Below are 13216 nucleotides of genomic sequence, written 5' to 3' on the forward strand. Positions count from 1 at the left end.
GGACATGTTTGTGCATGCCCATAGACACCCAGTCTAACGCTGTCACAGGCGATTCTAAAATAGTCAAAAAGTCGAGACAGGACCCGTTGTTGAAATTTCTAAGTCCACCACTCTATTTCATTCAAAACTAACTACAAAATAGACTCAAGATGTTAAATACCAGAATTATCCTTTAATGAATATAAGAGAAACCACTGTGCTCAATTCCCTCCTCTCAGTTTGAGTCTCAGGAAGTTGAGCGTTTGCTGATAGCGAGTGAAGTGTTTGAGAAGGAGGCAAGTCGGCATTTCCCCGACCGGCCCTGTCTCTCCACCGTCATCGACATCAACGGCAAAACGGTGTTCGTCACACGCTTCATACGACCTCTGAACCCCCCGCAGGAGCTGCTGGACGCACTCCCCAACAGCCCTCAGGAGACCGCGGTCCGTACACACACACACACACACACACACACACGTTCTGTGGCGCTCCTTCTGTTCACCCTCCCATTCTTGTCTCTCCTCAGGAGTTAGTGGCACGATACGTGTCGCTCGTTCCCTCTCTTCCAGACAGCGTCTCGTTCGCAGGAGTCTGTGACCTCTGGAGCACGTGCGACGTGAGGCGCTTCTCTCATCGTTTGCTTCAAGCTTCTGTTCTTTGAGTTTGTGTTATATGTATATATATATTAGGGCTGGGTATTGAGACAAATTTCACAATTCGATTCGATTTCGATTCACAAGCTTGCAATTCGATTCGATTACGATTCGATTCAATGTCGATTATTTTGGATATCAGTTACAATAAATGGCCATTTTTCTCAAGGGAATCAAATCTCTTAAATGCTGTAAACTATGGGAGTCTAGTTGTAGCCTATAGGCTTCATTAGCCTAATATGAAGGTAATAATGAACTGTTTTGTAGCTATACAAACACTTAAATTACACTTTTATTTATTTTTATAATAAGAAGATTATATGAAATATAAACATTTAAATGGTGGCTGTCAAAAAAACTTGCCAGATTTATTCAAATATGCATTAAATATTGAAGAACATTAAGATTATAATGCATATGTAATATGGTGTATATATTTAGCAAAATGCTCCTCTCTAGAGTTATTTTTTCTAGCTGACTAACGAGTTTATGTGGGTTTTCTGAGGTAAATATGACGATACATGACATTGATTACAAGCTGTTGACGTCTTTCCACGGTTGAAACGCAGATTGAGCGAATCAATGTGACATGATCCGGATTTGGATAAGTTGTACTCTATCTTTAACACACTTTCAGATGCTCATTCATGTTTATTTGGCGCTGTGACTGGTATTATTAAGCCGGAAGAGAGATCAGCGCTGCTGCTTCTCCAGAGCGATCTCACGCCACAGCGACAAAACGCTATTTATGTTTTTGAATTTCTAAAGAAAATGGACGGAATTTGAAAATTGAGACTTTGTTTCATATCAATAGTAACAAAGGACAAAGATTATTGCGATTTTTTGGATGCGCGCAGCCGTGATACAATGATCCATTCATTCAAATGAAACAGGATGACTAATCGATTCTTGAGATTTAAGAATCGATATCGGTTCGTAAAAATGAGAATCGATTAATATCGAGAAATCGATATTTATTACCCAGCCCTAATATATATACACACAGTTAAACCAAAATGTATTCAGACACCTTCAAAATTTCTCACATTATCACAGTTTATTCGCTTTGGTTATAAAAATGGTTATAAAATACGACATTTTGTCTCACAGATGAATTATGTCAGCTACACAATTAGATAATACCAGTTTAGGTCAACCAATCACCAAGCAATGCTTCATTGTGTTCAGTCCGTGGTGTAAAAAGGTGCGTTAGCAATTACAGAAAACAAACATGGTCAGCTCAAAGTGTCTGAATAATTGTTGCTGAAAAATTTCACTGGTAGTCACTGTAAGAATATTTTTTTGGGTATAAAATGTCACAGTTTACTTTATTTTGCTATCCTCACGTACATAAATGAACTATTATGTCATATACTAGTAAAAAAAATGAGTAATTTTTAATTTGACTAAATATATATGTGCTCGATGTTTAATTTGTGCTGTTTTTTAGCAATTCCTAACGCTGCTAGCTGGAGATGAGGAGGAGCATGCAGTTCTGCTCTGTAACTACTTCCTGTCAATGGGGAAACGGGCTTGGCTGATCATAGGATCCGCCATTCCTGAGGTGAGTCTCAGTCTCAGGCTTCCAAGCTAACCGTGTTTGGCTAATTCACACAGGTCAAGTCCAGTCATTTCAAGAGCTTTCCACACAATCAGGAATCTCAGATGAGGATGACAGATTTCCTCACTAGATTTTGCACACTGATCAACAGAAAGCTTGTGTGAGCTCTTCATATATTGCGTATGGAGTTAATTTTGTGCTATAATTGAACAAACAAATCCAGCATTTTGAAAACAAACTGCTTCGATCTGCTTTGGAAAGGAAAACTCGACTCGCAAACAAACAGAAAGTAATGTGCAAGTACAAAGCACAAGCGAAAATGCAGAGGAGTAACCCATATGCATTGTTTTTTGCAAATATAAATAAATGAGCCTAGATAATATTTCACAAATAAATACAAACCATCCACCAATACAAATTGCCAAAATACCAAATCTAGTGCATACAAATGCATATCTGTCTGTTATGATTGATTGTGAGACAAAATGCTGGATTTGTTTGTTTAATTTTGGCACAATATTAACTCCATAGATGCGTCACTACACTATTGACAGGAGACAGTGACCCACTTACTGATGTGACCCCATTAGGGCTGTAGTCAACCAAAGAAATCCTTAGTCGACCTGCGCAACGATTAGTCGACTAAAAAAAAAAAAAAACCGGATGTTTTGATTGAACATTTTTTAGACAATTGTCATAGAGCATTTATAAAACAACAACGAAAACACATCAAAAATAAATCAAACTATAATAATAACGAAATTCTATGAAAATTAAGTGATTTTTTTTTTTTTACTGCAAAAAGTGAGGAGCTCTGTCCTCGGTCTATGGTGACAGTCACAATCGCGCACCTGCTTACACCAAACGCTACAAAAAATATAGGCTAACTGCTATCTGCCACATAATGAAAAATCTTAAGGCGAGACACGGCAGGCAAAAACATCGTTTTTTTTTCCACTGGTCAATTTTGAGATTTGGGGATATTTGACTTCAATAACATGTATTCTTTCAGACTTGTGTTGAAAAAAAGTCCGAAATACATATTTAGGTCTTTATTTTACTACACTTTGTCCGTTTGCGCCTGTAGATTTCTCATAAATTCAACAAAAGTTGCGTTCTAAATGATCGCGCTGCTCCGCGATCGCTGCATACACCCTGTCATCACATACAAAGCACATCTCTCTCCTTTCCAATGCTGTCAGGTCCAAATATGGTCATTTCCTTTTAATCAACATCCAATCGTGGAAGCAAAAGTGGGGATTTGTTTACCTCGGGGATTAACGTGATTCGTCAATCGTCACATGGTATGCTTTGACGCTTGCTGATTTGGTTTAGCTTTCCGCGGGACTTTCTGAATGAATGAATGAAAATGACTTCACGTCAGTCATCGAAAAGATTACAGCAGTTGTCACTTGCTAGGGGGAAAAGGAAAATTAGTGATGTATTACCCTGTGAAATGCCCTCGGGAAGCGCATCTGAACGCAAGCTGTCGATGGGAAGCCAATTTATAAATAAAGATGAAGCCCACGCAACACAACAGTGGCTGCTTATTTGGCAATGTTGTTTTATTCAGTTGTCATTTTTCATGTAAATTGTTACAAACAATAACTTGGCCAGTTATTTTGCTTGTTAGCAATGTTTTCATGTAGAAATGTGTGGAATTTTAGAATATAAATTTTTAAAGCCCGTTTTCTCAAAATGACTTTTTTCTCATACTCAAAGTCTGAAATCTCCACTTCAGTAGCACCTATATACACCAAACTTTCCAGTCTTGTACCTAGTTATATTATGAAGACATTTACAGAGGGATTTGTAAATATATTATTCCTAGCCTGATTTATGTAACATTTTATCCCAAAAAACATGGCGAAAATCATTTTTTTAAAACTATTGATGGTATATTCTGATTTACAGGATAACAAAAGTAGATATCCATAAATCCTTCTGTAATTTTTTCCCCATCTATTATATGAACACAATGAAAAAAAAAAAATTGAATAGTCAGATTTCGTTGTTTTAAAGATATGCAAATTAGTGCATATTTAATCAGATAATGCCTCATTTGCATATTTAAACATTAAATTACAGAAAACTTGTAATACATTTTTTTCTCATCTTAATGTAGGTAATCAACTGGGAAAGTTTCATGGTGATATCTGCTAGTTTAAAATTTTACCCTATTCACCTGTAGTGTCTCGCCTTAACAAAAGCTCTCGTTTATCTTTAGGTTAACTTTTGTCCAGCCGATCTAGCCGAAATAGGCTGTGTTGTAAGAAGGCATATAGGTTTATTTCCGTTTTGTTACATTATTTAGGCTATTTTAAAATGCGTCTAGTGTACAAATAAAAACGAAAACATATTTAGAAAACACAATCTATTGTGTCAGCATGATAAAGCCGTTAAAAAGGGCTGCTCACGTCTTTTGCGCGCTCAAGTTCGATTTCAAATGTAGGCAAGCGATGTGGAGCAACGCGATCGCGGTCGCCTACCTCCACAAAAATGTAGCCAGACAAAAGATTTGGATTTCTTGGACATTTTGTCGACTAAACAAATAGGGTGAACTGAATGCTGAATGAATACAGCAAAACTACCTACCGGTACATCCCTTACTGAGCGCGAGCAGCAGCGCAGCCGGCCACAGGTGCGGTTCCCGAGTGTATTATGTGTGTGTGCGCTAAACTGTGGCGCAGTTACGAAAAATAGCCTAAATTAAAGCATTTTAAAGTTGGGGATAAAACAAAAGCTAATTATATTTAGAATACAGTAGTAAATAACTGCTTATAAAGGAATAGATAGCAAACTGACATTGAATCAACGTGGAAGCGACGTCTCTCATGACATTGAAACAACGTTGATTTGCTCATCGAATTAACGTTGAACCAACGTCAGACGCGGCATTCTTCAAAGCTAAATGAAATCGAAAATTGGTTTGCTTTCATAACGTTGAAACAACGCGTTGATTTCAAGTTGATTTTCCGTTAGTTTTGAAAGAATGACGCGTCTGACGTTGGTTCAACGTTAATTCGATGAGCAAAACAATGTCAGATCAACGTTGTTTCGATGTCATATTTCCACGTTGATTCAATGTCAGTCTGCTATCTGGGGGAGTAAATCATTGAAAATGTATTTCTATTGGTTAAAAAAAAAAAAAAAATGCGAATGTCAGTCGACCAAAACGGCATCGACCGATTAGTCGACTAAACGACTAAAGTTGACAGCCCTAGAAAGAGTTGGTGGAAAATCTCTGTGTTAGTGAGCCTGAGCACAGACACCCGTGAGGATGGACGTGTGTTGTTGTGTGATGCCTGTGCCGTTGTTTCAGGGCCCTACCGCGTACGTTCTGACGTATGAGCAGAACCGCTATCTGATCTGGAATCCCAGCACTGGGCAGCACTACGGGCAGTACGACATATTCTGCCCCCTACAGACCATCGGCTGCCTCATCAACTCAGACAACGTCAGTATAACCGCATACAGCTCGCATAAATGACCTCAGCTGTGCTGAAATACATATTACAACGTACAATTCACTGCTGTTTGGGAGAATTAAGATTTTGCATTGTTTTTAAAAGTCTCTTCTGCTCACCAACACTATATTTTAGTAAGATTGTGAAATATTCTGAATATATTGTAATGTATTCCTGTGATCAAAGCTGTATTTTCAGGATCATTAATCCAGTCTTCAGTGTCACATGATCCTTCAGAAATCATTCGGTTACACTTTACTTGAAGGGGTGTGCATAAGACTGACATGACACATGTTATGAATATGAATGTTTATGACAACTGTCATTATGTGTCTTTCGCTCAATAATGACATTTTGAATGCAAATATGACATTGTTTGAGATGTCTTTGTTATGACATCTTGACAAAAACCAATACATCATAACCTGTCAGTGTCTTTGGCATTAAATGAAGTTAAACTGTCATGTGGTTGGCTTTGACATTGGCTGTCATGAGGCATTATAACTACAGTGGTACTAATTGAGTTTATCATTAAAAAGTTATAATGTCTTCATGACGGCCAATGTTGAAACCAACCGCCTGACAGTTTAATGTAATGTTAACCTATAAAGCTAAGTGCTTTCTTAAGTTTGATCATTAATCTGCTATGTCATGTTTATGACAGGTTGTGTTGTCTCAGTAATATCAAGTTGTCATGCCAAAGACACTGACAGGATATGATGTATTGGTTTATGTCAAGATGTCATAAAGACATCTCAAACAATGTCATATTTGCATTAAACATGTCATAACTGAGCGAATGACACTTAATGACAGTTGTCATAAACTTCCTTCATATTCATAACATATGTCATGTCATGGTTATGAAGGTGTCATGTTAGTCTTATGCAAGTAAAGTGTTACCAATCATTCTAATATGAGGATTTGATGCTCAAGAAACATTTCTCATTAATATCAATGTTGAAAACTGAATTTCAAAATGAATCTAACGTGCCTCTCTCGGCAATTATCAACAATGTGTGCAAAGCAGTAAAAAAATTGCTCAAAAGTCAGAAAATTCTTATTTATTTGTCCATATCTGCCTCAAGTCTGACTTTGTTGTTGTTGTAATTACCTGCTCACTGTAAATCAAAATACAAGGAGTAAAAATACAAGGTTTATGTCAGTAGTTGCATATTCATAACTGTGATCACAGTGTGTTCCGAATTAAGAAATCGATAGTGTGTCGATTAGAGCCCGACCGATAAAGGATTTTGAAGGCCGATACCGATACAAATATTTTGTTGGTTTTAAAATCCGATATTCCGATATATCGGCCGAAATAACAAATAACTAATGTTAGGGAAATTTGTTAATGTTTTGTTGCGCGTTTCTGAAAAAAATAAAATAAAAAATATATGTGTATATATATTTTTTTTTTTCAGAAACGCGCAACAAAACATTAACAAATTTCCCTAACATTAGTTATTTGTTGTTATTTAACTAAAATGGAGTTTTGACTAAAATAATATGATAATGCATTTTAAAAAGTAACTTGTTTCTTTTATTGTCACAACAGAACAGACTGATGCATTAGCTAGCTTTGTGGTTAGCTAGTCTACGTATGATGAGCCATAATTTAGCAATAGATAACATGATACTGCAAATTATGATACATTTTCAATATCAGGCCAAGGAGAGATGATGCGTCTCATTGCTATAACTGTCACGTCAGTCAGTCGACTACACTGTAACAATGTAACGTGATTATTACTAGCTAATTCCGCTTCACTCTCGGCTTATTGAACTGCGACATGATAGTCACAAATTTTGTCATGCTTATTTGAGTTAAGAGAACTGATGGGGATGATCTTTTAATTGTTATTCAAGCAATATATGTCTCGTGACAAACTCAACGAGTGTTCCCAACAGGGACGGTGTAGAGTGCCCTCTGGTGGACAAACTATACAACTCCAACACTCATGACATGGTTCAAGCGTGTTTCGTCTGTTTTCATTTTATTGTTAAAATATTCATTTATCGGCCATTATAACTGCCGATACCGATATTTTGGAAAATGCCTAATATCGGCCTGCCGATATATCGGTCTGGCTCTAGTGTCGATTAAGTTCAAATCCACATATTCAAAAACATATGCGTCAATGCCTATTTGTGTAGGATATGGAAACTGTGATACACTTCTATTCAAATGTTTGGGGTAAGGTTTTCCTTAAAAAAAAAATAAATAAAATAAAAAAATGTATTCAGCAAGGACACCTTAAATTGATTAAAAGTGACAATAAAGACTTTAATAATGCTATAAAAGATTTCTATTTCAAATAAATGTTGCTTCAATGTTTCCACAACTGTTTTCAACATTGATGGGATGATACACAGAAAACAGTTCTTTTATATTGTAAATTGAAACAATATCTTTTAATATTTACTTGGTGAGCAGAAGAGACTTAAAAACTTGCAGTTTCTGTCAAAGCTGCACTGAAGTTGATTCCAGTGTGTTCTGGCTTTCATTGTATGTGATGTGGTCAAATAGTGTATGATTATAATATTTGTGTCTCAGGTGTGGTTTAATATCCAGCCATACGCTGCTCCCATGAGAATGAGTTTCGATGTCTCTAAGCCAAAGCTCTGGAAAGCGTTTTTCTCACGATCGTTCCCTGACCCCGGCCTCTCTAGTGTGCAGGTGAGGACGGCTCCACCAATCACAGGCCTCCGTTTAACAGGGTCACAAATTGTGTTGTCAGAACTGATTTTGAGGGCTGTTTTTCAGCCGGAGGCACTGGTGTACAGACGCACGGACAAAGCAGCTGCCGTGGAGTTACAGGACAGGTTAGTTGTAAAAGTCTTGTTTAGACATGCGGCAGTTCAGGGGTGTGAACACTTATGCACTTTTCTTTTCTCTGAAATATCTTTGGTTGTCAGTGGCATTGTAACTTTTTCATTCACCCTCTGGGGTTGTTCGGCCCAAATGGACCCGAAGAATTAAATTTTTTTTATTTATTTATTTTTTTTTTTAAATCAAAAAAGCTTCCTTGGAATGCTCCGAAATTTGGTGACTTTGTTGATATTTGGTATTTGAACACCCAAAAAAATTGGGGACAGGATGTGAATAGTCTAAGTGGTTAGGGGTTAGGGATGGGCAACGATTAATCGCGATTAATCGCATCCAAAATAAAAGTTTGTGTTTACATAATATATGTGTGTGTACTGTGTATAATTAATTTGTATATATAAATACCCACACATGCATGTATATATTCAAGAAATATGTGCATGTATATATTTTATATATATTTATTCACAATTAATATTATATATAAATATAAATATTTGATATATTAATAACACATTTTTCTTGAATATATACATGCATGTGTGGATATTTATATATACAAATTAATCATACACACTACACACACATATATTATGTAAACACAAACTTTTATTTTGGATGCGATTAATCATTGCCCATCCCTATTTGGGGTGTCCAAATGGACCCGCATGGAAAATGCTGAAAAATACTGAGGGTTTTTTTTTGTGCGTACAATCTACAAATCAGCCACGATCTTGAAAAAAAGCACACAACAGTGAAGGGGTGAATCTATAAAACATCAAGAGTGCAAAACAGACACATCCAGACACACACACAAACACACTTTTATACACAAACACACCAAAAAATTCAGATTATACATGTGTTTTGCATTTTTAAAATGCTCAGTTTGTCCACCAGATGGCATCCATCTCATTTCAAAAATTGCTTTTATGAGGCCTAGGATTGACTCTAAAATGAAATACTGCTTTACATTTTATCTTTTTTCTATTATGTTCAATGGGGGGAAATTTTGTCATAATTATTGCATTAATACTAATTATAATTTTTTTTTATTTTTGAAATTTTCTCAAAACACCAAAAAAGAAAAGAAAAAATATTATTAAAAAAGAGTAAAAAAAAAAAAAAATCATGATTTATTTATTTATTTATTTTTTAAAATATGAATCCCATCCTTTGGGTCCATTTGGACCCGAACACCCCGAGTGTGACTCTGAAACGAACAACAACCCCAGAGGGTTAAACATGTTAAACGTCTGATTTGATTTATCTTTGTTTATTTTTTTTTTTAGGGATGTGCGATATATCGGCCGCCATATCGGTGTAGGTCGATATATATTTATTTGTAATGTTATCGTTATCCACCCGATAAGAAAATTTGGCTGATATATTGAAGCCGATAAATAATGTATTATTTACTTCACATGTGCACTGTTCGACATGATGGTTTTAAATTGCCTGAAATATGATCGGAATCGCTTAGGAAAATACAGTTAATGCAACACAAGTCTGTCATATCGGCAACATAAAATAACATCCTTATAATTGTGTGCTTGGGACATGGATTTTAATGGTGAGACTTTATATAAAAAAAAATTATATAAAAATTTGGATTTAGATTTATCGGCCGATATATCGGTTATCTCTCAAATTTATCGAATTATCGTATCGGACAAAATTTTCATATCGGTGCATCCCAATAATCAGCTGTTTTAACAGGGACTTCTCACATCCACTGTAGGTACAAATATTTAATGGCGTGTTATGAAATGATATTCGTGCAGTAAACGCCTGTGCTCCTGTGATGTAGGATAGAGAAGGTTTTGAAGGAGAAGATCATGGAATGGCGACCCCGTCACCCCACTCGCTGGAACCGCTACTGCGTCTCCACGCTACGCCAGTTCCTGCCAAAATTAGAGCTGAGCGGAGGACGAGAGGTGGCGGAGGAACATCGCCTCGAGCTGCAAAGCCTTCTGGGAGAATACAAGGTGAGAATACAAAGTTCCCTGGTTTCGTGTTTCTTGCTTTAGCTGTTTGGACTTTTATTTTGAAGTGTATTTTCTGTTCCCAGTGTTCACGTCCTCTGTTTAGTTCCTGGTATATTTTGTTTCTATAGTTACCCTGGTTTGTTGTTGCCATAGTGATTGATTACCCTGACCTGTTGCTAGTTAGCTTCTCGTTGTTCAGTGTCTCATGTTGTTATTCTTTGTGGAAGTTTCGTATGTGTCGTTGTCAGTACTTCTCCGTCATGTGCATGGATTTACACTCGTTTTGTTTGTGTAAATAAATGTTGACGTTGAAATCCTGATCTCCGACTCTCTAAAACACCCCGCATTACAAATAGCGTGACATGCAGCCCAATATCCGGCTCATTTGGCGAACACTGTTCTCAGATCAGTATAAGGGCCAGGTGTGCTCATCGAGATGTTAATTAATCATACCTGTTCATTGTTCTGTTTCAGATATCTGGGTTTCCCCTGCACCTTCCTTTCTCAGAGATTCGGCCAATCATCGAAGCCGTTCACAGCACAGGGGTTCATAAAGCCGAAGCACCAAACGTTGAGTTTGCCCTGGCGGTCCACGTGCACCCGTACCCCGGTAACGTGCTCTCCGTTTGGGTCTACATCGCCTCCCTGCTCATTGTACACTAGATCTCAGCGGAGCAGTAATATAAAGACTTCTAGATATGCTGATATCAATGTCATATTTTATATACATGTTTTGATTTTGTAGTGCTCCTGTGCCTGCCAGTGTGTTTTAACACTATGGCTACTAATACTAGTTATATTATTTATTTTTAAAGAAACATTTTTAAAGAATATTTTTCGTGCTTGTACTAGACCGATTTTTATGAAATAATTTTAGACCATTTTTATTACACTAGACTGCTAAGTTTGTTCTTGTTTCCCCTAGTATCGTTCTTTCAGGGTCAATGTCACAAAACCCACCTGGAACATGTCTAGGCCATATTGCACTTTCATGAAAACAATGTTTTTATTTTCTTCTGATGATGAGGTACAATATCACCTGAATATGTTCTTTACAGTTGAATACTTTATTCATTTATAGATATTTGAACTGTACTGGTTCAAGCTGAGGTAAGCACACTATTAAACTGAATCAGTTGATTGTTGAGGCACAATTAAGTGTCGAAATAGCACATTATGCAGTATTTGTGCTACAGAATAAAACCGTGCAGATGCTTTTAACTGATCTTTCCATGTGAAATTGTAAATCTTTCGAGAGACTCGTTAGTACTACAGAGAGATGTTATCACTGTGTGTGACTGATGTATTTGTCTGCCTCAGACAGACAGAAACGGATCTATCAGATCTGTCCGCTGTTATCAGCTCAGTTTGGTTGGAACTTGTTGGGTTTTGCGAGTGTTTTTTTGTTTTTTAGTATCAGTGTGTTGATTTCAGGCTTATCAAACTTTATAAACTTCCTGATGACAATTTTACAGCAAGAGGCTTCACTCTTTACCTGGACACTTCATAATACTGTGTGTTTGGCTCCTCTTTTTCCAATCTTGTTTTTTTTTTTTAAATATTACCTTTATTTTTGGTGTGTTTTATAGCGTTTTGTGAAATATAAAAGGGTGTGAAAATTTTTAAATATCAAAGTCCACGACAAATAAAGTTTTTGTCTCCTAACAGAATAAAAAACTATTCAGACCGATCAGAGCAGAGTAGATATTCACAAAAGACTGGACCATCTGACCAATCAGAGCAGAGTCGACCAATCACAACAGACTTGGCCACCTGACCAATAGAGCAGAGTAGACCAATCTCAATTAGGGTTGGGAATCGTGAGAAATTTTCCGGTTCCGGTTCTGATTCCGGTTCCGCCAAACGATTCCGGTTCCGGTTCCCATTCAATTAAAATATTAGTAAGAGAAAAATCCACAATCCTTTTTGTGTTTATTTCTTATAGTACTTGACAAATTAGTTTAACAGACTGGTAATGTAAACAAACTCAAAATATTATTAAGCAATCTTTGCAAAAAAAAAATTATATATATATATATATATATATATATATATATATTTATATAGGGTATATATATATATAAAGGAAATTAAAAAATTCTGCATTCTCTATAATAATTTAGACCTCTCCTTTATTGTATCTCCAACAGTGAAGAATACCCTCTCAGAAGGAATAGTATATGCTTTAACACACATATGTGTGTAGAACAGATTATTTTTTAAAACGGTTTGAATGATTGATTCATAAAGACTTTACTTATTTCATTACTGGATAAATCGGCGCTCTAGCAGTTAATAAACATAACTGCATGCGTCTTGCGGAAGAACATTGTTGCCGGAGCTACTTCTCTCTGTTTATGTCCATGACGAGTCACGCAGGCATTGGGCTACTCCGCAGCAGCTGCGATCCGCCGGCCAGTCTAAACAAGAAGTCCGAGTTTTAACGCTTATTACAGGCTTTACGTAGTGATTCAAGATAAGACAAAAACACGGTTTGAAAAAAAACAACATTATGATGCACTCGCTCATTGTATATATTTTGTAAATTCTGAACACAAAAAATATACGGACTGCATCTGTTTTGACCACTACCGTCAATGTTTACTCAAACTATAATCTCACTAATTCTGTAACGGAAATCATTTGAATATGTGAAACAAATAAATATTGAGACTGTGATTGTAAAGCAGTTTCATATCGACAACTGCTCTCTCTCTCTCTCAGCGCAAACAGATTTG

General features: G+C 36.5%; 1 protein-coding gene across 1 annotated transcript in view; it reads left to right on the top strand.

Moving 5' to 3' along the window:
* Positions 1-11947, top strand: part of cc2d2a (coiled-coil and C2 domain containing 2A) — a 57358-nt gene extending 45411 nt beyond the window's left edge. The window contains exons 31-38 of the mRNA XM_089124367.1: positions 219-422; positions 506-595; positions 2083-2196; positions 5516-5650; positions 8218-8340; positions 8428-8486; positions 10301-10478; positions 10953-11947. Coding sequence (XP_088980493.1) covers positions 219-422; positions 506-595; positions 2083-2196; positions 5516-5650; positions 8218-8340; positions 8428-8486; positions 10301-10478; positions 10953-11141 — 1092 coding nt within the window. The 3' untranslated portion in view covers positions 11142-11947. The remainder of the gene's footprint in view (positions 1-218; positions 423-505; positions 596-2082; positions 2197-5515; positions 5651-8217; positions 8341-8427; positions 8487-10300; positions 10479-10952) is intronic.
* The last annotated feature ends 1269 nt before the right edge of the window (positions 11948-13216 follow it).

The sequence above is a fragment of the Pimephales promelas genome, chromosome 20 (genome assembly GCF_988280905.1).
Source record: "Pimephales promelas chromosome 20, fPimPro1.hap1.1, whole genome shotgun sequence".
In the NCBI taxonomy this organism is placed as follows: domain Eukaryota; kingdom Metazoa; phylum Chordata; class Actinopteri; order Cypriniformes; family Leuciscidae; genus Pimephales; species Pimephales promelas.